The sequence below is a fragment of the Lissotriton vulgaris genome, chromosome 3_1 (assembly GCF_964263255.1).
Source record: "Lissotriton vulgaris chromosome 3_1, aLisVul1.2, whole genome shotgun sequence".
Lineage (NCBI taxonomy): Eukaryota > Metazoa > Chordata > Amphibia > Caudata > Salamandridae > Lissotriton > Lissotriton vulgaris.
In genome coordinates this window covers 1,366,431,276-1,366,457,678 of record NC_141689.1, presented here as the reverse complement: position 1 = coordinate 1,366,457,678, position 26,403 = coordinate 1,366,431,276, and the positions used below count along the sequence as shown (strand labels likewise).

The 26,403-nt window shown below is 46.5% G+C and overlaps 1 protein-coding gene across 1 annotated transcript in view; it reads right to left on the bottom strand.

Moving 5' to 3' along the window:
* The window catches only part of LOC147727909 (uncharacterized), a 161,168-nt gene extending 135,926 nt beyond the window's left edge, over window positions 1-25,242 (bottom strand). The window contains 4 exon segments of the mRNA XM_086963703.1: window positions 18,962-19,139; window positions 21,194-21,471; window positions 22,799-22,872; window positions 25,174-25,242. Of these exon segments, the coding sequence (XP_086819829.1) occupies window positions 18,962-19,139; window positions 21,194-21,471; window positions 22,799-22,872; window positions 25,174-25,242 (599 nt within the window).
* Between the last annotated feature and the right edge of the window lie 1,161 nt (window positions 25,243-26,403).

The window sequence follows — 26,403 nt, the reverse complement described above, 5'->3', positions numbered from 1 at the left end:
GCGTCCCGGAATGGTGGCATTAGTGTGAGGCCTGCTGGACCGCAGTGTAGGCCTGAGCCAGCAGGCAGTGCGGGCCTACAGCCACGTGGCATCAACCTCATAGTTCACAGAGTTAGTGGCACCTCTAGTGCTAAGTGGGTGTGCAGTCTGCGATGATGTCGTGTGCACTGATATGATCCCCTGCCATAGCGAAATCAAGACCCAGAATCAAGTGTGTGACCTGGTGGCCCACGGTGCGGGGCTGCATGATGTGGAGGGTGCCATGGTCACGAGACCCGGGCTTGGATCTTCCAGTGGTAGGCCCTCTTGGAGACACGCTGGTTGTGGAAGGTGAGCAGGGAGGCCTGGTTACGCAGGGGCAGGCAATCACCGCTGGGCAGCAGGAGGGGCTGGGGTGCAGCAGCCTGTGTGCACAGGGGTGGGAAAGCGCGGATGGCGTGTGCTACTGTATGGACTCTGCCATTCATGTCTCTGGCTACTGTTTCAGATGAGGGACCTGGGAGACTGCAGTGTGTACTGGCACGTGGTTGGAGACACACCGGTGGGACATCGGAAATCCTGTGAGGGGCAAAGGAGACTCACCGCATCACTTGCTGCCACACTTGCTCCTGGGGCCCTGACGCTGTGTGTTTCCCCCGCTGCCGTTGCTCGTGACACCGAACAGCCGCTGTGGGGGGAGACTACAGCTCCCAGCCTGCACAGCAACCAGCACCGCCCACTTCCGCCTCAGCGCGCCCAGAGGCGCTTAAACAGCGGCAGCTCCCTCAGTGGAGCGGGGACATCGGAAATCCTTTGAGGGGCAAAGGAGACTCACCGCATCACTTGCTCCCACACTTGCTCCTTGGGCCCTGATGCTGTGTGTTTCCCCCGCCACCGTTGCTCGTGACACCGCACGGCCGCTGTGGGGGGAGACTACAGCTCCCAGCCTGCACAGCGAACGGCATCACCCACTTCCACCTCAGCGCGCCCGGAGGCGCTTAAACAGCGGCAGCTTCCTCTGCATCGCTGACGCGCGTGGGCGCTGCCGGGCTAAGCCCGCGCAAAGGGTGGGCCGTCTGTGGCCGTCCAGGGCAGGAGGAGGCAGGGCAGGGCCACCCCTCTGACATCGGACCATGGGTAAGCGTAAGAACACCCCAAACACTGAGGGGGGGGGCAAGAAGGCCAAAGTACCGAGACACTCAGAGACTATTATTTCCTACCTTACATCTGCTGTGGGGGCTTTGTCAAAGGAAATAGCCACAGCCCAATAAGAGTTGGGCTTGATACCTCCTCCACCTATCAACCAGTCTACCACCTCGGATACTGCCCCAGCCCCATGTATCCCACTAGAGCCAGAAGTGGCAGTCCTAAACGCTAACCCTTGCGCTGCTAACACTACCCGCCCAGCCCAAGCCCGCTCCTCTGTTCCAATTTTGCTAAGTCAGCCCTAGGGGCTCGGGCATGAGAAAAAAGTCACCACTAAAAGGAGGGAAAAGCCTGAGAGTGCTAACACCATTGAACATTTGGACAAGGAGAATATTGGTGAGCACCTAGAAGCGCTATTCGTTGCTCGTATTGAACCCTTGTTAGTGGGCATAGCGAAAGACATTGTTGATACCATGAACACTTGCCTCGCCGGTCTCTTAAAGAAATGTGCCCTAATTGACAATTTGGTTAAGAAACTGGGCCCTGTCCAGGAATCAATAAGGGTGGATAGGAGTTGCGCAGATATTAGTTCACATAATGCAGCAAGTCTAACGGCCCCATCATTGTCATGCGATGGAGGGACCGTAGACAACGCTAGGGAGCGGGATCCTTGTAAACCTTTAAGTAGTCCTCCTACTACCCAGCCATTTTCGGGAGATACTCACAGCCACCCCGAGACTTATTGCCAAGTAACCAGCGCAAGGGCCAAGGTGTTCCAATTACACTTAGAACTGCCCCCGGATGCCGCACCCTTAGTTGCCGCATTTATAGTGGTTCCCCCGCTAGCAAACGGGGAGTTAGAACCCACAGGGGCACTAATACAAAAGGCCAGCCAATGGTGTGCTGACACTAGTAGTGGTGAGACAAACATTTCCAATAGGATCATAATGGCTAGAAGGGTGGGCTGGATTGGATACCGTCCCAAAAACGTGAAGGGTGACTGTGTCATAGTTAACTTTGACAGCCCAAACCTGGCGGACAGTCTGTTTTGGGACGGTTCAGTGATCCGAGACACTGGGAACATGAGACCGGTTCCCTTGGGCTTTTTTTATCCGCCGCCTGTCAAACAACACCCACTTGCAGATTTACACCTTAGGTCACGTCACTCGGCCACGGTAGGGAACGGTTGGAGAGCAGTAACAGAAAGGTCTAGACGGGGCAGACCCCATATCTCTGGCGTAGGTCCCGACCCAGTTCTGTTCAACAGATTCTCTCCACTCGTTGACACAGAGGATATTGACTGGCAACCAGCCCCAATGTTGTCCCCCTTAAATGGCACCTCGACTGAAGAGGGCATAGCACTGTGCAAAATCATTAGCTGGAATGTAGCAGGTATCAAAGCTACAAGGGCAGATACAGCTTGGATTAACTTTTTTACTAGTCACGACGTGAGAGCCATACAGGAATCTTTGGACACCTCTGCAAGCTTTTGGTTTGATGGTTTTACCAGCTTTGCCGTCTCTGCAACACCTAGTACCGCAGGTAGAGCTAAGGGGGGGGCCTCCTTTTTCTTTTTTTCTTACAGCTCACTGGGTCATTTAAGCAGCTGGAGTCAGGTTCTTTGAACCTTTTAATTGTGGAATGGACAGTTTCACCTGCCCGCACACTTTTTCTAATCAACCTTTATAATTCCTGAGATAGGGTAGTGGATAATGACCACATTGCCTCCCTGGATAAATTTTTAGGTAAACTCAGTCAAAAAAATGGGGCCCTGACGCTGTGTGTTTCCCCCGCCGCCGTTGCTCGTGACACCGCACGGCCGCTGTGGGGGGAGACTACATCTCCCAGCCTGCACAGCAACCAGCACCGCCCACTTCCGCCTCAGCGCGCCCGGAGGCGCTTAAACAGCGGCAGCTCCCTCAGTGGAGCGGGGACATCGGAAATCCTTTGAGGGGCAAAGGAGACTCACTGCATCACTTGCTGCCAAACTTGCTCATTGGGCCCTGATGCTCTGTGTTTCCCCCGCCACCGTTGCTCGTGACACCGCACGGCCACTGTGGGGGGAGACTACAGCTCCCAGCCTGCACAGCGAACCGCACCACCCACTTCCACCTCAGCGCGCCCGGAGGCGCTTAAACAGCGGCAGCTTCCTCCGCATCGCGGACGCGCGCGGGCGGTGCCGGGCTAAGCCCGCGCAAAGGGTGGGCCGTCTGTGGCCGTCCGGAGCAGGAGGAGGCAGGGCAGGGCCACCCCTCTGACATCGACCATGGGTAAGCGTAAGAACACCCCAAACACTGAGGGGGGGGCAAGAAGGCCAAAGTACCGAGACACTCAGAGACTATTATTTCCTACCTTACATCTGCTGTGGGGGCTTGTCAAAGGAAATAGCCACAGCCCAATAAGAGTTGGGCTTGATACCTCCTCCACCTATCAACCAGTCTACCACCTCGGATACTGCCCCAGCCCTATGTATCCCACTAGAGCCAGAAGTGGCAGTCCTAAACTCTAACCCTTGCGCTGCTAACACTACCCGCCCAGCCCAAGCCCGCTCCCCTGTTCCAATTTTGCTAAGTCAGCCCTAGGGGCTCGGGCATGAGAAAAAAGTCACCACTAAAAGGAGGAAAAAGCCTGAGAGTGCTAACACCATTGAACATTTGGACAAGGAGAATATTGGTGAGCACCTAGAAGCGCTATTCGTTGCTCGTATTGAACCCTTGTTAGTGGGCATAGCGAAAGACATCGTTGATACCATGAACACTTGCCTCGCCGGTCTCTTAAAGAAATGTGCCCTAATTGACAATTTGGTTAAGAAAATGGGCCCTGACCAGGAATCAATAAGGGTGGATAGGAGTTGCGCAGATATTAGTTCACATAATGCAGCAAGTCTAACGGCCCCATCATTGTCATGCGATGGAGGGACCGTAGACAACCCTAGGGAGCGGGATCCTTGTAAACCTTTAAGTAGTCCTCCTACTACCCAGCCATTTTCGGGAGATACTCACAGCCACCCCGAGACTTATTGCCAAGTAACCAGCGCAAGGGCCAAGGTGTTCCAATTACACTTAGAACTGCCCCCGGATGCCGCACCCTTAGTTGCCGCATTTATAGTGGTTCCCCCGCTAGCAAACGGGGAGTTAGAACTCACAGGGGCACTAATACAAAAGGCCAGCCAATGGTGTGCTGACACTAGTAGTGGTGGGACAAACATTTCCAATAGGATCATAATGGCTAGAAGGGTGGGCTGGATTGGATACCGTCCCAAAAACGTGAAGGGTGACTGTGTCATAGTTAACTTTGACATCCCAAACCTGGCGGACAGTCTGTTTTGGGACGGTTTAGTGATCCGAGACACTGGGAACATGAGACAGGTTCCCTTGGGCTTTTTTTATCCTCCGCCTGTCAAACAACACCCACTTGCAGATTTACACCTTAGGTCACGTCACTTAGGCCACGGTAGGGAACGGTTGGAGAGCAGTAACAGAAAGGGCTAGACGGGGCAGACCCCATATCTCTGGCGTAGGTCCCGACCCAGTTCTGTTCAACAGATTCTCTCCACTCGTTGACTCAGAGGATATTGACTGACAACCAGCCCCAATGTTGTCCCCCTTAAATGGCACCTCGACTGAAGAGGGCATAGCACTGTGCAAAATCATTAGCTGGAATGTAGCAGGTATCAGAGCTACAAGGGCAGATACAGCTTGGATTAACTTTGTTACTAGTCATGACGTGAGAGCCATACAGGAATCTTTGGACACCTCTGCAAGCTTTTGGTTGGATGGTTTTACCAGCTTTGCCGTTCTTGCAACACCTAGTACCGCAGGTAGAGCTAAGGGGGGGCCTCCTTTTTCGTTTTTCCTTACAGCCCACTGGGTCATTTAAGCAGCTGGAGTCAGGTTCTTTGAACCTTTTAATTGTGGAATGGACAGTTTCACCTGCCCGCACACTTTTTCTAATCAACCGTTATAATTCCTGAGATAGGGTAGTGGATAATGACCACATTGCCTCCCTGGATACATTTTTAGGTAAACTCAGTCAAAATAATTACACCAATTTTGAGCTCATCTTAATGGGCGATTGTAACACCCACCTCTGTAGTATTTCCTGTTACACAGGAGAGTATGAGGGTCTCCCAGGTGCGACGGCCCCACACTTTGAACACACAAGGTCAGGAGAAGCCCTTGAAGAGTTACTGGCCAATTTTAATATATATGAACCATTCTATAAGGGGGGGGGCGAGAGATTATGCACATACAAGGGTACGGACCATGGTTCTGTTATAGACTATATCTTTGCGTCCCCAGGGATCATCGCTAAGGTCAGGAAGTATAAAGTTATCGCCTCGACCCATAGTGACCACAACCCTTTGTTGTTGGAGTTGCTTTGGGGCGAATCCCCGTGTAAACAGGTTGGTCCCTTCCAGCCAGGGTCTACATTGGTGCCTACAGACCAGGGCAGACGGCTTAAATGGGGACAGGTGGTCCCAGAAAGTTTTACCGCTAATCTACTTCCCAAAATTGAGGGTCATATAGCGACCTGTTTGGATCCAAAGGCTTCCAATCTAGAAATTATAGAGGCCTTTTAGTCGGTATGTGCACAAATCTCGAGGGACCCGATGTCAAACCAGAGCCAGAGAAGGGAAAAGCCCTATAAATGGTTTGACGCCAATTGCTCGAGAATCCACAGGCGCCTTAAGCAAGCCCTCACATCCACCCGAGAGATAAGGCTCTCATTACCAACTTGAGGAGGGAATATAAAAAAACCCTAAATGGGAGGAAAAACGCCATTAAAAGAGATGCTTGGAATAAGCTACTATCAATAGACGTTTTGCGAGATAGTAAACAATTTTGGGACACAATAAATCAGCCATTTTTCTCAGATTCAGAGAATGCAGTCACAGACTGCGTCATCCCTGATGAGAGGTGGCTTCTCCACTTTAAAGAAGTATATGGTGACAAGGACTGTGCTGCTTTCTGTGGCTCAATGGTAGCCCTGGATTCCGCCCCGTAGTTTTTTGTAAGGACGAAGTGGAGAAAGCCATTTTAGAGACATCCATAAACAAGGCGCCGGGGCCCGACGGTGTACAGGCAGACCTATATAGACACTCCCCGAACCTATGGTCTCAGGTGCTAACAAACGTCTTTTGTGCTGCCAATGAGAATGCATTTCGTGCCACCTGGGCAACCTCAATCATCGTGCCAATTTTTAAAAAGGGGCAGCGTGACGACCCAGCATGCTACAGACCCATTTCCCTTCTTGACTGCCATTAAGATCTTAGGCAGAGTCCTCTTGTTTAAGCTAAGGGCGAATTTAGAGGTCTGCGGGGGGCTCTCGAACATACAATATGGGTTTAGAGAGAAATGGGGCACCCTGGACCAATGCTCTAACTTGCACCTTTTAATCTCTAAATACACGGTAGCCAAGGAGGGGTCCCTTTTTCTGGCCTTTATGGACCTCTCCTCGGCTTTTGACTTGGTAAATAGGTCCAAGTTGTGGTCCATCTTACTGGAGATGGGAATTGATGCCTCATTCGTTAAATTTATGGCCTCCCTGAACCAGGATTTATTTGCCACAGTTAGGGTCACTAAGGAAGGCAGGTGCATGTCTAGGTTTAAATCAGAGAAAGGGGTGCGCCAAGAATGCATCCTGGCCCCCCTTCTATTTACTATTTATATTAATGGGCTAGGAAAACATCTAGAGGCAGGGGGGGGCGGACGTTCCGCGTGTAGGAGGAGCCAACGTACCGGCCCTCCTATACGCGGACAACGCAGTCTTAATAGCGCGCACTGGCAATGGTCTCCAGACTCTGTTGGACCTCTTCGGGTCCTTTATGGAGAACCTAGACTTAAGAGTCAACGCAAAGAATCCCACTCAATGGTGGTAGGCCAACAGAGAAGTAAGCCTAAAACTTAAACCTTCATCTGTAAGCGGGAGGTGGTTTCAAGGGTTACAATCTTCCCCTACTTGGGGGTCCTGTTCGACGAAAGGGGGTCGTGGGTTCCCCAGATTAAGGCTAAGAGCTTATCCCTGGCCCGTTCCACGTCCGCCCAGATGGGTTTTTCAAAAAGGCTAGGGGCTAGGCCAATGGAGGCCCTTTTGAAAGTCTACAACAGCAAATGCATCCCTATTGCCACCTATGGGTCAGCCTTGTGGGGCTATGTTGCCCAAGATAAAATTCAAAGGGTCGAAAATGGGCTCTTAAGGCAAATTTCTGTCCGTCCCTAAGTTCCCCCCTACCTTTTCTATCCACTCTGAGGTGGGTTTGACTTATATAACGGATAGATAGAAATTGGCCCCCCTAGTATTCTGGGCAAAAACATGGCTTCACTCAGAATTAACCTTGAACCATGCAATTCTGTCGGACGTTTTGTCCATGGATTACGCCATGAAAATACCCTGGTTGAACTACCTAAAAAACACTTTTACATACCTAGGGAGACCCAAACTTTTTTTGTCACCGTCCAATATTAGGAGAGAGGATGTTAAATGGATTAAGAGCCACTTCCTGGCGAGGGCATGTTTGGCCAGAGAGGAGAGGGAACTAGCGAAACCCTCAGTAAGATCACATCTAATGTTAATTACCACCCCTTCTCTCCAACCTTACCTTAAAATTGTCACCAAACCCCTACACAGATTCTTACTGACAAAGTTTAGGTTTAATCTGATTCACTTTTCATTAGGTTGTTATCAATCATGGTCCAAACCAGAAGAGGCTCCCCCCTGTGACTGTGACAAATTTTCCAATCAAGATACCATGCATTTTATGATGTTTTGTGGGTTTTACGTAATCGCAAGGAAAAAATATTTATTACCTATGTTGAGGGAGGCCGGCTTTATTCCAGTCAGGTCCGCATTAATTTACCTCCAGATATTGAGCAACACTCGCATTATCTACTGGGTGTCAAGTTTCTTAGCGCAGCTTTCAGAATTAAGAAGAAACATGCGCCACCAGATGCATTAAATTAATCATGGTATCGCCCACATTGATTTTATTTTGTGTAATTTGCAGTGTAAAGGTTTACCTGGGCTTAGCACTGACTTTGTACATCAATGAATTGCCTATTTTAACGTTGTATCTAATTTTTATGCCTTTTATGATATTTAACAAATTGAATAAAGTGTATTTTGACTGACTGATTGACACACCGGTGGCTGTAGGTGAGCAGTGAGGTCTGGGTCTGCAGTGTCAGAACTCTCTCTCTCTCTCTTTCTCTCTCTCTCCCTCGCTATTTCTCACTCTCTCCCTCTTTTTCCCTCTCCCTCCATCTTGCTCTTTCTCCCTCCCTCTCTTTCTAACTCCCTCTCTCTCTCTTTCTCTCTCCCTCTCTTTCTCTCTCTCTCTCCCTCTCTTTCTCTCTCTCTTTCTCTCTCTCTCTCTCTCCCTCTCTCCCTCTATTTCTCTCTCCCTCTCTTTCTCTCTCCCCCTCTTTCTCTCTCCTCCCCCCCCCCCCTCTCTCTCTCCCTCTTTCGCTCTCTCTACTTTGATGGGCGCATGACACACCTTCTTATCTGTATTTCCGTCTTGCAGGCTGTGACTAACAGCAGAATGCCCAGAGAAGACCCACCGTGCCTCTACAAGATTGCTTTTTGTTTGATCTGCGATAAAGTTTTTATGTGGATTATGTAATTTTGATGTATGATTTCAATTTTTCTGGCCGCACATGTATGTTAGGTGTTGTGATTGTGCAACTTCAGGGAATTAGTTTGGTTCATGGTTTTGTGGTATTGATGTGCATTCTCTTTGTTCAAAGGGGTGGAGGGTGGTGGGGTCCGGGGGGTGGTGGTGGTGGGTGTTGTTGCCCCATTGGGGCTCCGGGCTGCATGTTCAGTTGCTCAGGGGAATCTGTTGTTCTTCATGTTTGGCTATGGGCTGTGCTCCCTTGGCTGCTGCTGGTTGTTGTCCGACTTTACACCGGGTCAGGAGCAGGTGTTAGTTTCCTGCTGCTAATGCACCTTATTGCCTGTTTTGTTATCTTATCACCGATCTGGCTGGTCATTGAGAATGTTGTGGAGAGGTTTTGTCATTGCTTTTTGCTCGGGACGCCTACTCGGCATCTCATTAGCGATAGTTTCCCGGGTCATCTGTGGTGATGTTTTTTAAGGATGCTATCGCCGGAAAACTAGTGATATAGGCTGTTTGCACCAGCTTGTGAAGGGGCGTTACATTTATCGCCAATTTGGCTGTGATAAAGTTCTGATAACTCAACATTAGCTTCTTGAGAATATGTCCCATAAACTTCAACTGCGACTTTCCCGTAGAATTGGAGAGAGCACGCGGTCGTGTTCCCACACTGCACCTGTCCTCTGAGTGGTCCCTTTATCTCAATTGGGTGGTTACTTGGGGCCCCAATGATTCTACGTCCTCTCGACACTGTCTTTACTCCAGTCGTGGTTCTTATACTACTTTCTTATTATATGGTCTGCTCCCCCCCTGGGGCCCACTGTATTAATCCTATTTACTGTGGGTTTTCTGTGCCTAAGTATTGTTTGCTTATCTCTGTGTAGGAGATACTGTGTCGTACTAGATAGTGTTATACTAATAAATATATATTTTTATAACTACTGCATGGTACTACTTTCATTTAACCAATACTATAAGTCAAGTCAAGTCAAGTCATAACATTTATATAGCGCACTACATACCCAGAGGGTTTCAAGGCGCTTAGGAAGGGGAGGTGGATTATTTGTCAAATATCCACGTTTTAAGCTGCTTTCTGAACGCTAGGTGATTCTGGGTGAGGCGAAGGTAAGCGGGGAGTGAGTTCCAAGTTTTGGCAGCCAGGTATGAGAAGGATCTGCCCCCCATGGTGGTCTTGTTGATGCGAGGTACAGTGGCGAAGGCTTGGCTTGAAGAGCGAAGTTGGCGGGAGGGGGTGTAGAAGGATAGTCGGGAGTTGAGGCAATCTCGTCCGATGTCGTAGAGTGATTTGTGTGCGTGGGTAAGCAGTCGGAAAGTGATTCTCTTATTGACGGGTAGCCAGTGGAGGTCTCTAAGGTAACCAGAGATGTGTTCGTTGCGTGGGATGTCTAATATGAGCCTGGCTGAGGCGTTTTGGATTCGTTGTAGTTTCTTCTGGAGTTTAGCGGTGGTACCTGCGTAGAGGGTGTTTCCGTAGTCCAGTCGGCTCGTGACTAGAGCGTGGGTGACTGTTTTCCTTGTTTCGGTGGGGATCCAGCGAAATGTTTTTCTGAGCATGCGAAGAATGTTGAAGCAGGAAGAGGATACGGCGCTGACTTGTCTGTTCATTGAGAGTGAAGAATCCAGGATGACGCCAAGGTTCCGTGCGTGGTCTGTCGGGATGGGTGCTTTTCCGAGGGCTTCCGGCCACCAGGAGTCGTCCCATGCGGAGGGGGATTTACCCAAGATGAGGACTTCTGTTTTGTCTGAGTTCAGTTTCAGACGGCTTTGTTTCATCCATTCGGCGACTTCTTTCATTCCTTCGTGTAGGTTGGTTTTAGCTGTGCTGGGGTCCTTGGTGAGAGATAGGATAAGTTGAGTGTCATCCGCGTAAGAGATGATGTTGAGGTTGTGCTGGCGGGCGATGGCCGCGAGGGGGCTCATGTATACGTTGAAGAGGGTGGGACTGAGTGAGGATCCCTGTGGTACGCCGCAGATGATTTCAGAGGCCTCGGATTTGAATGGTGGGAGGCGGACTCTCTGGGTTCTTCCGGTGAGGAACGAGGTGATCCATTCCAGTGCCTTTCCTTGGATTCCGATGTTTCTGAGGCGCGGTAGAAGGGTGCTGTGGCAGACTGTGTCGAATGCTGCAGAGAGGTCGAGGAGGATGAGGGCGACGGTGTCTCCATTGTCCAGTAGAGTTCGAATGTCGTCTGTTGCTGCGATGAGGGCGGTCTCAGTGCTGTGTTTGGCTCGGAAACCAGATTGTGAGGGGTCAAGTGATTTGTTGGCTTCGAGGAAGGCGGCGAGCTGGTTGTTGACAGCTTTCTCGATGACTTTGGCCGGGAATGGAAGAAGCGAGATGGGGCGGTAGTTTTTGAGTTCGGTGGGGTCTGCTGTTGGTTTTTTCAGAAGGGCGGTGAGTTCCGCGTGTTTCCAATCTTCTGGGAAGGTAGCGAGGTTGAAGGAGCAGTTGATGACGTCTCGGAGGTGCGGAGCTATGACGGAGTCTGCTTTGTTGAAGATGTGGTGGGGGCATGGGTCTGTGGGGGATCCTGAGTGGATGGAATTCATCAGGCGGATGGTGTCCTCAGTGGAGATTGGGTTCCAGGCGTTAAGGGTGTTAACGGGGGGAAGATGGTCAGCAGATGGTAGGGTGGGTTGGCTTCCGGGTTGGTTGTCAAAGCTGTTGTGGATGTCAGCAATCTTGTTGTGGAAAAAAGAGGCTAGGGAGTCGCAGAGGGTTTGAGAGGGGGTGATGTCGTTGGAGTTGGCCGAGGGGTTGGAAAATTCCTTGACGATGTTGAAAAGTTCCTTGCTGTTGTGGGCGTTGTTGTCAAGTCGATCTTTGAATGCTGTTTTCTTGGCCTTTCGGATCAGTTGGTGGTATGTACGGGTGGCGCTTTTGAAGGCGTCCTTGTTGCTGGTGGATGGGTCTTTTTTCCAGGCCTTTTCAAGGGAGCGGCACAGTTTCTTGGATTTCTTGAGGTCGTCGTTGAACCATGAGGCCTTCTTGATGCCAAGTTTGTGTTGACGTTTTTTCAGTGGTGCTAAGGTGTCAGCGGTGTTGGATAACCAGAGGGTGAGGTTGGAGGCGGCTTCGTTGGCGTTAGAAGAGAGGGCTGGGGAGGTTTGGAGGAGTGATGCGGAGATCTGTTCTGTGGTGATTTTGTTCCAGTTTCTTTGTAGAGTTGGTTGGAGGTGGATGATGGGTTTCGGCTTGTTGTAAGTGAAGTGAACGCAGCTGTGGTCGGTCCAGAGGAGATCTGTAGTGTGGCTGAAGGAGACATGGTTGCTGGAGGTGAAAATGGGGTCGAGAGTGTGACCTGCGATGTGGGTGGGGGAAGTGACCAGTTGTTTGAGTCCGAGGTTGGCGAGGTTGTCTAAGAGGGTGGCGGTGTTGTGGTCGTTGATCTTTTCAAGGTGGAAGTTGAGGTCTCCCAGAAGGATGTAGTCTTTGGAGGGGAGCGCGTGTGGGGTGATGAAGTCCGTGATGTCTTCACTGAATTTTGCGCGTGGTCCTGGTGGTCTGTAGAGGAGGGTGCCTCTGAGTGTGGTATTGGGGTCGATATGGATCTGGAAGTGAAGGTGTTCGGAGTTGGCGAGGTTGGCATCAGAGCTGGTTGAGATGCGGATTGTTTTCTTATGGACGATAGCGATTCCACCTCCTGTATGGTCGGTGCGGTCCTTGCGTGTGATCTTATAGTCATCAGGGATAGCGATGGCGATGTCAGGGGCGGAGGAAGCGTTCATCCATGTTTCCGTTAGGAAGGCGACGTCAGGAGAGATGGTGTCTAGAAGGTTCCAAAGGTCAATGGCGTGCCTGTGGACCGAACGGGTGTTGAGAAGGATGCATTCTAGGTGGTTGGGGTCGGGAATCTGTGGTGTGGTCGTAGCGGAGATGTTGTCGGTACAGCTGAATTTGCAGGAGAAGCAGGAGAAAGGTCCATGGGTGCGTCCAGGAGCGGCTTGGGCGCAGGTGGGGGCGCGAACGGGGTTAAGGGCTAGGAGGTTGGCGGCATCGTAGGTAATGCGAGGGGGCAGGGCAGCGCGAGGGACAGGGGGTCTGGCGCTGGGCGCGGTCCAGGCGCGGACGGGCGTAGACGGGCTTACCTTTGGCGCACCTTCGGCGCGGGTTGGGCGCGGTCGCTGCGCGTAAACGCTGCGCGCGGGAACTACTGTCATATATGGGTAGTGGAGGGGGAGGGGCGAGGGCGTCTCAGCTGGGAGGCGGGGCGGGCTGCGCACGACGACAACAAACAAAATGGAGGAGGGGGGAGCACACAGAGCGCTTGGGGAGAACGCGCAAATGTAGCAAGAATATAATCACAATGCAGCAAAAATACAATCACAAACAGCTCAAAGCGCCCACTGATCAAAGCGGCAGTCAGGTACAGCTGAGGCTCAAACCACGAAGCAAACTCGTCCAGAGCGCCAATATAGTACAAAATGCAAGCACAATCACGCCAATGCGCACACACAGCGAAGCGGCAGCCAGGCACAGCTGAGGCAGAAATCACAAAGCAAAGCAGATTTCTGTAAGAGCGCTGCTAACGATACCACAGAGGCGCTAGGGGCGCTGGGAGCGACCACTCCGGCCAAAGCGTAGAGTGCATTCTGGTAAAACAAGCTGCTTAACATTCCTTCAAGGCTAAGCCTTAAGGTTGCTCTCCACAGCCACCACTTGGATAGCTTTCTAAGGTTATCTTTGACCTCTTAAGTCACCATAAGGGTTGTTTGGACTGGTGCAAGGTGCCCATTTTAATTAGTGGACAGCATATACCAGGCCAACTGCTCACACTGTCTTTCAGCCCCATCTTAAAAATAGCAAGGGCCAAGGTGGTGCCAAGTCTGGCGTACCGAAGAGAAGCTCTTCAGGGCAGGGTCTCAAAAACTCTGGACAACACAATCACAAGAATTTACTGGGTAATCTTCCATCTCCCTAGATACACCTCACCTGCCTATATCAGGCTAGAATTTAGTCTAGCCAAACAGTCAATAGCAAGATGCGCTACATTTACCATCATGTGCTACAGGCTTCGGTCCACCGAAAGGGGCACCATGAACCACAATGTTTGGTGGGAAATAAACAAATCACATTTAGCAGCCACAGAATATCTTAAAACATCATTTGACCTGTTTGGGCTAGCACAATTGTGGTCTATAGCGCCTAGTCTCGAAACGTTCCAGAGTGCCATTAATAAAACATCAAAACTAATTTCATGTCTGCAGGACAGGGCATCCCTCAAGAAATATTCCCATGCATGGACGTTGCTAAATAGTTACACCTCCCTAGAAACCACGGAAATAACTTGGTGAGGCATTTAGTAGCAGGACGAAGGGTAACCTTTTAAAACAACACCTAGTCATCCTCCCTACTGATGTGCGCACTTCGGCATGGGTAAGGGCAGAAGGACAGGCTCAATGCAGGCTATGTGGAGACCAAAGTAGGGCGCAATCCATACCATCTGCCTCTCCAGGTCCACTTTAAACCTGCGCCGTCACTGGCTTTGGCCCTTTTGAAACCAGGCAGGAGTGTGTTTTTGTAGACATGCCACAATGGATTGTCTAAACTCTGGAGGCCCTTAAGTAATCTCTCGGACAGTAAAGTATTTCCAAGGAGTTGACCGAGCCCTAAAGAAAGAACATTATCAGCCTGAACAGACTCGCCAGCCTTGAACACTTGCTCCCCAGGGAAAAGGGGTTTATGTAACCATACAGACCCATCAACCATAGAACTGTAGTAAGACAACCTCGATTTACTTGGCATGCTAAAATAATCATTTGCACTAGTCCTTCTTCTGGCACAAAACACTTCTACTACTCCGGCCACAGAGAGCACTTGCATGTCTGCAGTGATAACATCCACAGCAAGGCAATCATTCTCAGTGCTATACCAAACAACCATTCCACCAGTTCTTCTTCTGCAAAAGCAGACTAGCCTGTGGCCTCAGGTAGGATGATCCTAATCCATTACATATGTCTGTTAAGCAGCTCTCAGCGCATTTGCACAAAGAAGGACTCAAACGTTTAGCCAACGAAACTGGATATTGAAATCTCCCCTCCCTTATTCAACAAGGACATTTGAACCATTTTATTGCATTTATTTATCACATTCTACTTTTATTGTAATGATTTTAATTAATCAAACAATCAAGCTTACTTTGACTGACTTTGAGTGGCTCCATTTGCATCATCCATTTTAATTGAACAGTTTCATATAGAGTTCCTGTAGCACATGCATATAAGGGAACCTTACGAAAAACTCAGAATTTTATACCTTCACAACTAGTAATTAAACAAAGGATACCAGTGAATATCTAAAACTTCAAGAGAAAGCCAGGTCAACTTCATTTGCAGAGGAGGAGCAGCCAATGGTTACTGTACAATGTAATATGATGTGGTTGAAGAAAAGTTGAAAAACATGTGTTCTTCTTTTGATACTGGTGATAATAATATTGTGTCGGGTGTCATGGGTTTTGGATGATGCTCAAAGCATACCTCTACACAGTAAGGGTAAGGTCATTTCACTTAGACAAAAGAAAAGAACCGCCCCAAGTAATGTATTTCTGGAATACCATAGGACGTTCTTTGGTGAAGGGACTGCCTGTTACCCCACCCAATATGTCACCAGCCTGTGGACTGCATATCCATTGTTCCTGGTAAATTACTCATATTCTCGGCCACGTCAGTTTACAGAAGTAAAAGGAGTCTTTGGTTTTGGATATATGGGGCCATGCATATACCACAGAAAGCCACTGGGAGTGGATTATCCAGGTTGTGAAAACAATACATACTGTGATCATTTTTACATGGAAGCACAGAACATAACACTAGTGGGTTGGCATTACAAGGAGTTGACGTTCCTCAAGAGACCAGTTATTACCCTGCTTGCTGGCCCATTGTGAACAGTACGGATACTTCATTGTATATAAATCATTTAGGGATATTATTGTACAAACATACGGTCCCCTTAGTGAATAAAGAGGATCCAAGTACTTTCGGAATGAACTCTATGTACGCTGGAATGGATTACAAGGGGCCGATTTATGCACACCCAGGGTTTTTTTGCTTGTCCAATGGGATTTATTCCAATGTCTATAATGGTAGAGATTATGTGGCCCTTGAAATGGTATTGCCTTTGGGTGGGCTCTGTAAAGATTCCAAACCTAAAATAAGATGGGTCAAAAGGACACTAACGAAAGAATTCTGTGAGGGAGTGATTGATATAGAGGCTAATAATTACAGCAATGGTATCACCTTGGATACATCCTTTCTTTTATTTTGACATTGGGTGAGAAGGCTAGAGAATTATTTAGATACAAGCTGCAAACGTTATGTAATACAACACTAGCCTCTTTGGGCAACATTACCAGTCAGTTGGAAAGAATGCTGATATTTTCGGAACAGACTATATATGCAGTGGATTTTATTCTAGCCAAGAGTGGTGATGTATGCACGGTAGTTAACTGTCAAGGTTACAAGCACCCTTACCTGTAGGTTGCTTGTAGATGATTCCGCAGAGACGTTATGGACCAACTTCCCCAAATTCTAGGCAATCCCTAGTGATTATGTATAACACTGAGGTAATCTTCTAGAAGTCAGGGAGGTAGGCCGGATCGTGGACGCTACCAGCTCCCTTAATTGTCGACCTGCGAGGCAATAAGGAAAGCTATTTGTAATCTCTATTCAGAATACCTATTCTCTATTTCAGTAACACAAAAGGTTTCTTTCCCTTGAATATTCTAGACAAATTATGTGCTAGCCTACCTGCGACTGATAAGGCCTAGGCGTCGCGTCCGTGTTGTCGTCGTGAAGGATGAAGTGTAGCAGAGCTGTGCTGAATGGTATGAGTTGCCAGAGAATCTCCTTGACACTGAAGAAACAAACAGTTGGGAATAAGTTACTTCCTTTCTTATGCTTGTTTATTAACTTCAATTATTCTTAACTATTTTATCCCCCCACTTACTCTCTCTGTTCTTAGTTGTGTCTTCCTTCACCTTTTTTCCTCCTAGACAAATTAACATTCAAACAAACACGTCTTGCACAAAATCACTATAAAGGACTAGAGTTCCAAAGTTAGCCTTGATACTTCTCAAAGCCTAAAGTACAAAAGATAATTCTGTTCGGAATATTACTCTTCAAAATTCTCACAAAGGTTCTTTAAACAAAGTCCAGGTAAGTTTGTTCGAGTTTTTGACTTCTTGCCGCTTGCTTGCGTTGGGCGCCTGAAGAATTAAACAAGAATTGAAAGTTTTCACTTAGCTTGTCTTTTAGATGCCGAGTTGGAGACCTTCGAAATGCTGGGGCGCTGGCTGACGTCTGCAGGCTCGGTGAACTTTCCAGGACACTCCGATGCTGGGCGATGATGAGAGGCAAAGCGTCGAGCAGCGTTGGGTGTGGCCTTTTATAGCTGTGCCACACCCAGGGTTTGCTGACGTAACGCGCACCTTCCCCAGCGTGCGTCTTTCATCGCGTACCTTCGCACCTTTTTCCTGCGTGCGTTTTTACTTTGCATGCACTCGCGCTGTTGATGCTTCAAAGCATTACTCTTTCAGTAAGCGCACAACGAGGAAAGGAGCACAAAGTCTCTCCCTAGTCCCTTCTCAATAAAAACAAGATAACAAGAGCACTTTAACAATACCATCAGAAACGACTTGAAATATACAATTCTAAGTGAGTACATGAGTTAGCACATGAAACATTATGACACACACACACATATTACATCACTGGAGTGCTGGTTGCACGGGACAGGGGTGGGTTTCATGAAAGGGAAAAGTGCTTTCATGGGAGTCGAGAGCACCAGATGTATGTGATTCATGACAGTACTCCCCTCTCAAGAGCCCTCCCAAAATGTGTGGAACAGGTTTGGGTTTGTCTGGATTATGAAGATGGAAACTTCTGAGTAAACGAGGAGAATTCTGTAAATTGGAAAGAGGTTCCCAAGATCGTTCTTCTGGACCATAACCCTTCCAATGAATTAGGTAAAACAGCTTTCCTCGAATTCTCTTTGAATCTAAAATTTTCTGGACTTCAAATTCAGGAGTTCCATCTATGTATAGGGGTCCAGGATTTTCTCTGAATCTGGTCTTAGGATCACAGGGTTTAATCAATGACACATGAAATACAGAATGAAATTTATATTTAGCAGGCAACTTTAGTTTAATACTGACCGGATTGATAATTTTCTCTACATCAAATGGTCCTATGAATTTTGGGCGAAACTTTTTACAAATATAAATTTTTAAGTTTCTTGTGGATAACCATACCTTGTCTCCGATGGAGTATTTAGGTGATGGTTTTCTGTGTAAATCCGAAGATTCCTTTTGGCTTTCTTTTGCTTGAGCTAAATGATACTGCGCCAAATGTTGAACATGAATTCGTTTCGTAATGTGGTCTTCTAAAGATGGTATAGCCGAAGGGATTAAGATGGTTTCTGAAATATTTTTAGGATGGAAACCATAGGTGCAGAAGAAGGGTGACAGAGTGGTGGAAGAACTTTCCATGTTATTGAATGCAAATTCTAAAACCCATAAAATATCTGACCATTCCTTCTCTTCTTCTACCAAGGCACATCTTAAAAATTGCTCTATGGTTTGATTGGTTCTCTCTGTTAAACCATCTGTTTGAGGATGATATCCAGAAGACGTACGAATATCCATACCTAAGGTTTCACCTAAATGTTGCCAAAAATGTGAAACAAATTGGGGACCCCTATCAGAGATTATCACCGAAGGAATGCCATGTAGTCGAATTATCTCTTTGGAAAAGATTTGAGTTAACTCTTTTGCAGAGGGAATTTTCTTTAATGGGATGAAATGTGCCATACGAGAGAAATGATCAACTACAGTCAGAATCGTGTTAAAACCTTCCTTGGTTTTAGGAAGTTCTACGATAAAATCAAGAGATACGGTGTGCCAAGGTTGAGGGGCAATTGGAAGAGGAAGCAGTTGACCACTAGGTGCCTGATGTTGTGTTTTATTCTGTGCACAAATTTCACAAGTCTCAATATAAGATTTAACATCATTTAATAAGGAAGACCACCAAAATTTCCTTCTAATCAATTGACTGGTCTTGATAATTCCAGGGTGCGCAGACATAAGTGTGTCATGATGCAACTGAATAACTTTGTTTTGTAATTCTGGTGTGGGTACAAAAATTTGTTCATTCATATACAAAAATTCGTCTCTTAACTGTAATAGAGGATACAGGTCATACCATTCTTGTGACGTTTTCTCCTGAACCTTCTTTTTAATGTCTTCCAATACATTAGATACTACTACTCCAACCTTAAAACAATGGTCTGGTAAAACAGCTTGGACTTCTTCTACTGAACCTTCTTTTTCTTCTAACATTGCCAAACGTGACAAAGCATCTGCTTTTAGGTTCTCTTTTCCTGGCCGGTAAGTTATCACAAAATTGTAATCATTAAAGAATAATGTCCAACGTAATTGCCTGGCTGTGAGTGCCTTAACTGAGCGCAGAAATTGTAAATTTCTGTGATCAGTATAGATCGTTACAGGATGTCTTGCCCCTAACAAGTAATGACGCCATTCTTCGAAGACTGCTTTGATGGCTAACAACTCCTTGTCAGCGATAGCGTAGTTTTGTTCTGTAGGGGTTAGTTTCCGTGAATAATATGCAATTGGATGCATTTGACCAGTTTCTTTGTGCCTTTGAGATAGAATCCCTCCAATGGCAAACTGAGAAGCATCTGCTTCCACGATAAAGGGATTAGAAGGATCCGGATGCATTAACACAGGAGCTGTAGTAAACTGTCTTTTGAGGTTCTGAAAAGCTTCCTCTGCATCGTTATTCCAATCAAACTTTACACCTTTCTTCAGAAGCCTAGTAATTGGGGTTATCAATTGGGAGAAATTACAGATAAAACGCCTATAAAAATTAGCGAACCCCAAGAAACTTTGTACTTGCTTCACTGAAGAAGGACTACTCCAATCTAGAACTGCTTGGATCTTCTTAGGATCCATCTCTATGCCTTCTGGACTTAGAACATACCCCAGGAATTCTACCTTGGTAGTATGGAATGTGCTTTTCTCAAGTTTTACATACAAGGAGTTGTCAAGAAGCTTTCGAAGAATAGCTCTTACTTGTTGTACATGTTCTGTGGTGTTTTTCGAATAAATGAGGATATCATCTATGTACACAATGCAACAGATATCTAGATATTCCCTTAGAACCTCATTTATAAAAAATTGGAAGGCCGCGGGAGCGTTGCAGAGTCCGAATGGCATAACCTGGTACTCGTAAAGACCGAATTTGGTACGAAATGCTGTTTTCCATTCATCGCCACTCCGAACCCTAACCAAGTGATAAGCTCCCCGCAAATCCAATTTTGTATAAATGACGGCATCTTTCAATTGGTCTAAGAGAGTTGGAATTAGAGGAAGTGGATATCTGTTCTTAATGGTTACGTTGTTAAGAGCTCTATAATCGATGCACGTTCTCAACTCACCTCCCTTTTTCGGGATAAAAAAGAGAGGAGAGGATACGGGCGATTTTGAGTGTCTAATAAATCCGTTTGCCAAATATTCATCTAAATACTCTCTTAAATGGTCGTTTTCTTTTTCAGTGAGTGCATAAATACGACTACACGGTAGAGTAGCCCCAGGCACAAGATCTATTCGACAATCAAAATCCCGATGTGGTGGTAAGGTATTGGCCTTTGATTTATCGAACACATCGTGAAGATCAGAATACTCTTCCGGAATACCTTCCAAAAGTAACACACTCTTTGAGTTCAAGGGGAAGTTACTACCTTGAATCAGTACTTTTGAATCTTGTGATAACAGACAGGTTGATTTACAGTAATGTGAATCTAACAACACAGTTCTTTCTACCCAATCTATCTTGGGATTGTGCTTAGCGAGCCAGGGGATACCTAGGATCAAGCGAAATTGAGGTGCGTCAATGATGTCGAAGGTTATGTTTTCTCTATGGACATTCAAACAAGTCATGGCAAGTGTTTCTGTGTGGAATTGGATTAAACCTGATGATAACTCTTTGCCATCAACTGCCCTAACCACTTCAGGATGTTCTTTGGATTTGATCTTAAACTCTAATTCCTTTAAAAACATTGTGTCTATGAAATTGCCTGTGGCTCCTGAGTCAATTAAAGCGTCAACCGTCCATCTTTTTTCTGATTCTGTAAGTGATTGTAAAGTGACCTTAATACTGAGATGTTGAGAAGTTATCTCAGGAGTGATGGAGGCCAAACTAGAAATCTTACTCGACAATCTGACCTCTTGATTTGTCGAGCTAGCTAGTTTTCCGACTGTTGTGTTAAGGCTACTTCTGGACTCTTCCCCTTGGGTTTGTTTGGACGCACCGGGCATTCTTTGACAAAGTGGCCTGACTTGCCGCAATACAAACATTGGTTTAATTTTCTTCTTTTGTCCTTTTCTTCTTTACTTAAAGGACCTTTGATAGTACCTATCTGCATGGGTTCTCCTAAATCTACCTTAGGTGTGATCTCTGCTCTCATACTATTATTTCTCTCTTTAAAAGAGAAGACTTTGACCTCTGTCTTTCCTTTTTCACCTCTGCGTTCCGATAACCGATGATTTAATTTCACCACTAAATCAATGAAATCTTCTATGGTATCTGGAGGGTCTAAAATTTGAGTGACCATATCTTTCAATTCGTCTTTGAGTCCTTTGTAAAAAAGAGAAACCCTTTTTTCCTCTGGCCAATGAGCTTCAATTACAAGTCTATTGAATTGAGAGATATAATGCAATAAGTCAGATGAACCCTGTTTTAAATGTAATAACTCATGATCTGCCGATTGGACAAAGACATGTTTTGCGAACAGTTTTTTCATAGTGTTTTTAAAAGTTCGAAGATTATAGAGAATTGGGTCATCTCGATCGACTATAGGCACTGACCATAAAGCTGCATCACCTCCTAAATAGGAGAGAATAAAGGCTATTTTTGAGGAGTCGTCAGGAAAAGCTGCTGGTTTTGCTATAAAATGTAAATGACATTGGTTTAAAAATATGGAGAATTTATTACTGTCTCCATAAAACCGTTCTGGAGGTGCTAAAGGAACAGGTACTGGGGTTACCACTTGAATCTGAGTTGAGGTTGAAGATGAGCTAGGGTCAGGATGCAAGGTTTGAAACCCTGTCTGAAAAGTTGCTGGTTTCAACACAGACTTCTGAGTTGGAGAGAAAGTCCATGTACTAGGACCGGATGAAACAGGCTGCATATTACTTCGAATATCAGCAACCTCCCTACGAAGGGCTGCGTTATCTGCTTGAATTGCAGTTAACAAATTTGCCATTTCTTGTAAAGAATTTGTAATGGAAGGATCCATAACGTCTGGGCGGAATAAAAGTCGTGGGCTTTGCCTTCTGTCAAGGTTACAAGCACCCTTACCTGTAGGTTGCTTGTAGATGATTCCGCAGAGACGTTATGGACCAACTTCCCCAAATTCTAGGCAATCCCTAGTGATTATGTATAACACTGAGGTAATCTTCTAGAAGTCAGGGAGGTAGGCCGGATCGTGGACGCTACCAGCTCCCTTAATTGTCGACCTGCGAGGCAATAAGGAAAGCTATTTGTAATCTCTATTCAGAATACCTATTCTCTATTTCAGTAACACAAAAGGTTTCTTTCCCTTGAATATTCTAGACAAATTATGTGCTAGCCTACCTGCGACTGATAAGGCCTAGGCGTCGCGTCCGTGTTGTCGTCGTGAAGGATGAAGTGTAGCAGAGCTGTGCTGAATGGTATGAGTTGCCAGAGAATCTCCTTGACACTGAAGAAACAAACAGTTGGGAATAAGTTACTTCCTTTCTTATGCTTGTTTATTAACTTCAATTATTCTTAACTATTTTATCCCCCCACTTACTCTCTCTGTTCTTAGTTGTGTCTTCCTTCACCTTTTTTCCTCCTAGACAAATTAACATTCAAACAAACACGTCTTGCACAAAATCACTATAAAGGACTAGAGTTCCAAAGTTAGCCTTGATACTTCTCAAAGCCTAAAGTACAAAAGATAATTCTGTTCGGAATATTACTCTTCAAAATTCTCACAAAGGTTCTTTAAACAAAGTCCAGGTAAGTTTGTTCGAGTTTTTGACTTCTTGCCGCTTGCTTGCGTTGGGCGCCTGAAGAATTAAACAAGAATTGAAAGTTTTCACTTAGCTTGTCTTTTAGATGCCGAGTTGGAGACCTTCGAAATGCTGGGGCGCTGGCTGACGTCTGCAGGCTCGGTGAACTTTCCAGGACACTCCGATGCTGGGCGATGATGAGAGGCAAAGCGTCGAGCAGCGTTGGGTGTGGCCTTTTATAGCTGTGCCACACCCAGGGTTTGCTGACGTAACGCGCACCTTCCCCAGCGTGCGTCTTTCATCGCGTACCTTCGCACCTTTTTCCTGCGTGCGTTTTTACTTAGCATGCACTCGCGCTGTTGATGCTTCAAAGCATTACTCTTTCAGTAAGCGCACAACGAGGAAAGGAGCACAAAGTCTCTCCCTAGTCCCTTCTCAATAAAAACAAGATAACAAGAGCACTTTATATACCATCAGAAACGACTTGAAATATACAATTCTAAGTGAGTACATGAGTTAGCACATGAAACATTATGACACACACACACATATTACATCACTGGAGTGCTGGTTGCACGGGACAGGGGTGGGTTTCATGAAAGGGAAAAGTGCTTTCATGGGAGTCGAGAGCACCAGATGTATGTGATTCATGACAGTAACGATCAGAGTGTGGTCAGGATCAAGAATTTGGAAAAGAATATTACCAAACACATTATGGATATTCTTTAAAATGTCAAGGGAATGGAAAGCGGCAATTGGAGTTGGTCCCTTTTGGGCAGTTGTGGTTGGATTCTTCAGAAAATTATTTATCCTATAGTGGTGTTGGTGCTCTGTTGTATTCTCATATGATGTCTTCCCCTATGTTGTTCATATTGTGCCACTATTTTCACACCCTAACGGAACAATTCAGCTCATGTATGTCACTAATGCTGAAATGATGATTCAGTCATATATTGACGATCTTATGAATATAGATGAAGGGATATTTGAGGAATCATCTCTCCTTGCTGTTTCCCTGCCTGATGTCGAATGTAAAGAATGTTCATAATGATTATACACTCATGTTTCTGCCTCGGATGCTCCATTGGTATTTTCCTTGATCATTTTGTTATATTTGTGATTATACATAAGCACCTCTCTTGTTAGCAAATGTTTTTAGCTCATGCTAAAAAGTGGGTCTGTTAGATTAGGCTATTTGCCATGTGTATAGTTCCATGTATAAGTTAGCATTCGCTACACCATTTTCTTTTCTGTGTTCCAATTTGTATGGTGATCGAAACTAATTCTCACTTATTCCAAGAAATGCCACTTGCTAAGTTGTGTCTCTGCAATAATACATAGTTAGTGCCAGCACATAGCTTTCCCACTGGATAGAGACCCTATCCCACCTGTCTGTTACTTTGATCATAGCACAGGGTGCAGCAATCTTGGATTGGGGTGAGTTGTGTAAGATATGGGAGCAGAAACCTTTTTAATGAGTTTTCTCTGTTCAGCTGCAGCTGCCTGGAAAATTCCATTATGGGCGTGTTCTTTGCTAAACATGTCATGTATAATGTACCCATACTTGTGATTCTTCAGTTACCTCTGTACCACTCCCAGGTACTGTGCAGATGGGGCTCTGCTCTGAATGTATACGAATAGACAGGTATTGGTCTATATTTTTCACTGACTCTACAACTCATTTTTTATGGAAGGCTAAGAGGTAGTCTACAGTGACCCAGTGGCCCCAAACAGGTCAATTCATTCAGGATGAAGTTAAGGCGATGCAACATGCACAAGATGATTAGTTCGAGAATCAGGATACAAAATATTACAGAACAGACATCCGGGTTTCCCTCATCAGAAGTTTGTGGGTATGGGGGGCGTGGCTAAGCGCCCGATCTGGATGGAGGTGCGGCGGTAGAGCTCCGTCCGTACCGGAGCTGACTGGCGGTTCGCGCCACCGACATCGCATCAGAGAGGCAGTGCATGATGCGGGACAACGCCTGGCTTCACATGCGGTAACTCCTGCCGCGGCTTGGAGCCTTTGCGCACGCAAATTCCTGATTTAGCACTGGTCGCGGCTCTGAAGCGGCCGCGACCGCCATTTTGTGCTCCAAAGCGGCGCTCATCCCACACGTGAATTTCCCATCTGCACTCCAGCGGCATGAGGCTTCCTGCTCTGTCTTCACCCACTCTACCACCATGAAGACATTTTCTGACCTACACAGGTGACTTTTCTGCATTCTTGGTATGACAAATGGTAATTACTTCGTCTTTTTTGCCCTCCTCAGAATGGGCCGCCATTTTGTTTTTCGTTTTCTCTACCTGGGATTTCCTTGCGATTTGAGATAGGAGTTGCCTTTCTCCTTTACCTACTTTGGTATTTTTCTTCTTACACATCGCTCCATTGACTCTTTTTTGGCATCCTTCTACGACTTCCTCCATTTTTGGGCGCTGTTTGTTCTTATTATCTGGTTTTACTCCTTCAGCCCTAACTCGTGCGTCTTCTACAATCCTTTTTACGCACGCTTGGATGGCGGTCTGTTCCAGCAGGACCCCTAAGCGCAACTACATTAAAAACTCCAAACTTTTTACAGCGCTAGCTCACTTAGAAGCTTCTGCACCCTCCATCTCCAGTGAAACGCTGTCTAATATGGATACTCCTTCACAAACTGTTTCTAAAACCAACTCAAAGAGGTTAAAAAAGGATCCCCCCTCTCCTACGAAATCCTCCTCAGTCATCTCAATGGAATTGCTTCTTGAGGAGATCAGGGCCTTGCGCCCCTACATGGAGGAGACTAATGCCAAGCTGCAAACGCTAACTGACAATTGGTCTCAAATGGACGTCAGGGTCTCCACCGTGGAAAAGTCTGTGTCATCTCTTCAGGAGTCTGCTACCAAGATCGCCCACATGGATTTGCAGTTGTCCTCTCTCCAGAAGCAGGTGGAGGACCTTGAAAATAGGAACAGACGTAATAATCTTTGTCTTTACGGCCTGAAAGAAGGTTGTGAGGGGAATGATCCTATAACTTTCTTCAAGTTCTTTCTGCCCAAGCTCTTGCACCTACCTGAAGACACTACGCTCAATATCCAACGTGCTCACAGGCTTGGCCGACTCTCATCTTCTGCCTCTCCATCCACAAAGCCCAGGGGTGTCATAATGTATTTTCTTGAATACACGGATCTATTGAAGGTTCTCCTGGCTGCTAAAGCTTCTCCACGCCTTACCTGGTCTGGCTCCACCCTATTCTTCGCCCAAGACTACGCCAAATCCACTGCTAACCGACGCAAAGCCTTCCTTGACATGAGAGCGGATCTTCGATCTATTGGAGCCAGATACGGTCTCTTTCATCCTTGCTTATTCAAAGTCACCCACAACAATAAGACCACAACCTATGAAGATCCAATGCGACTCCGAAGTTTCCTTAATTCCTGCGGTCCTGCTAACATGGAGTTCTCCAGTTCCAGTTCTTCATCCTCATTCCCTCCGTGACTTCTCTCATTGTTGTAATTGGTTCTCCTAGTATCCTGCTAGCCTTTTATTCATGTTTCTGTATCTTCTTTGATTGTTAATCCCCGTCCCTGTTTTTGACCAGTCTTTTTTGA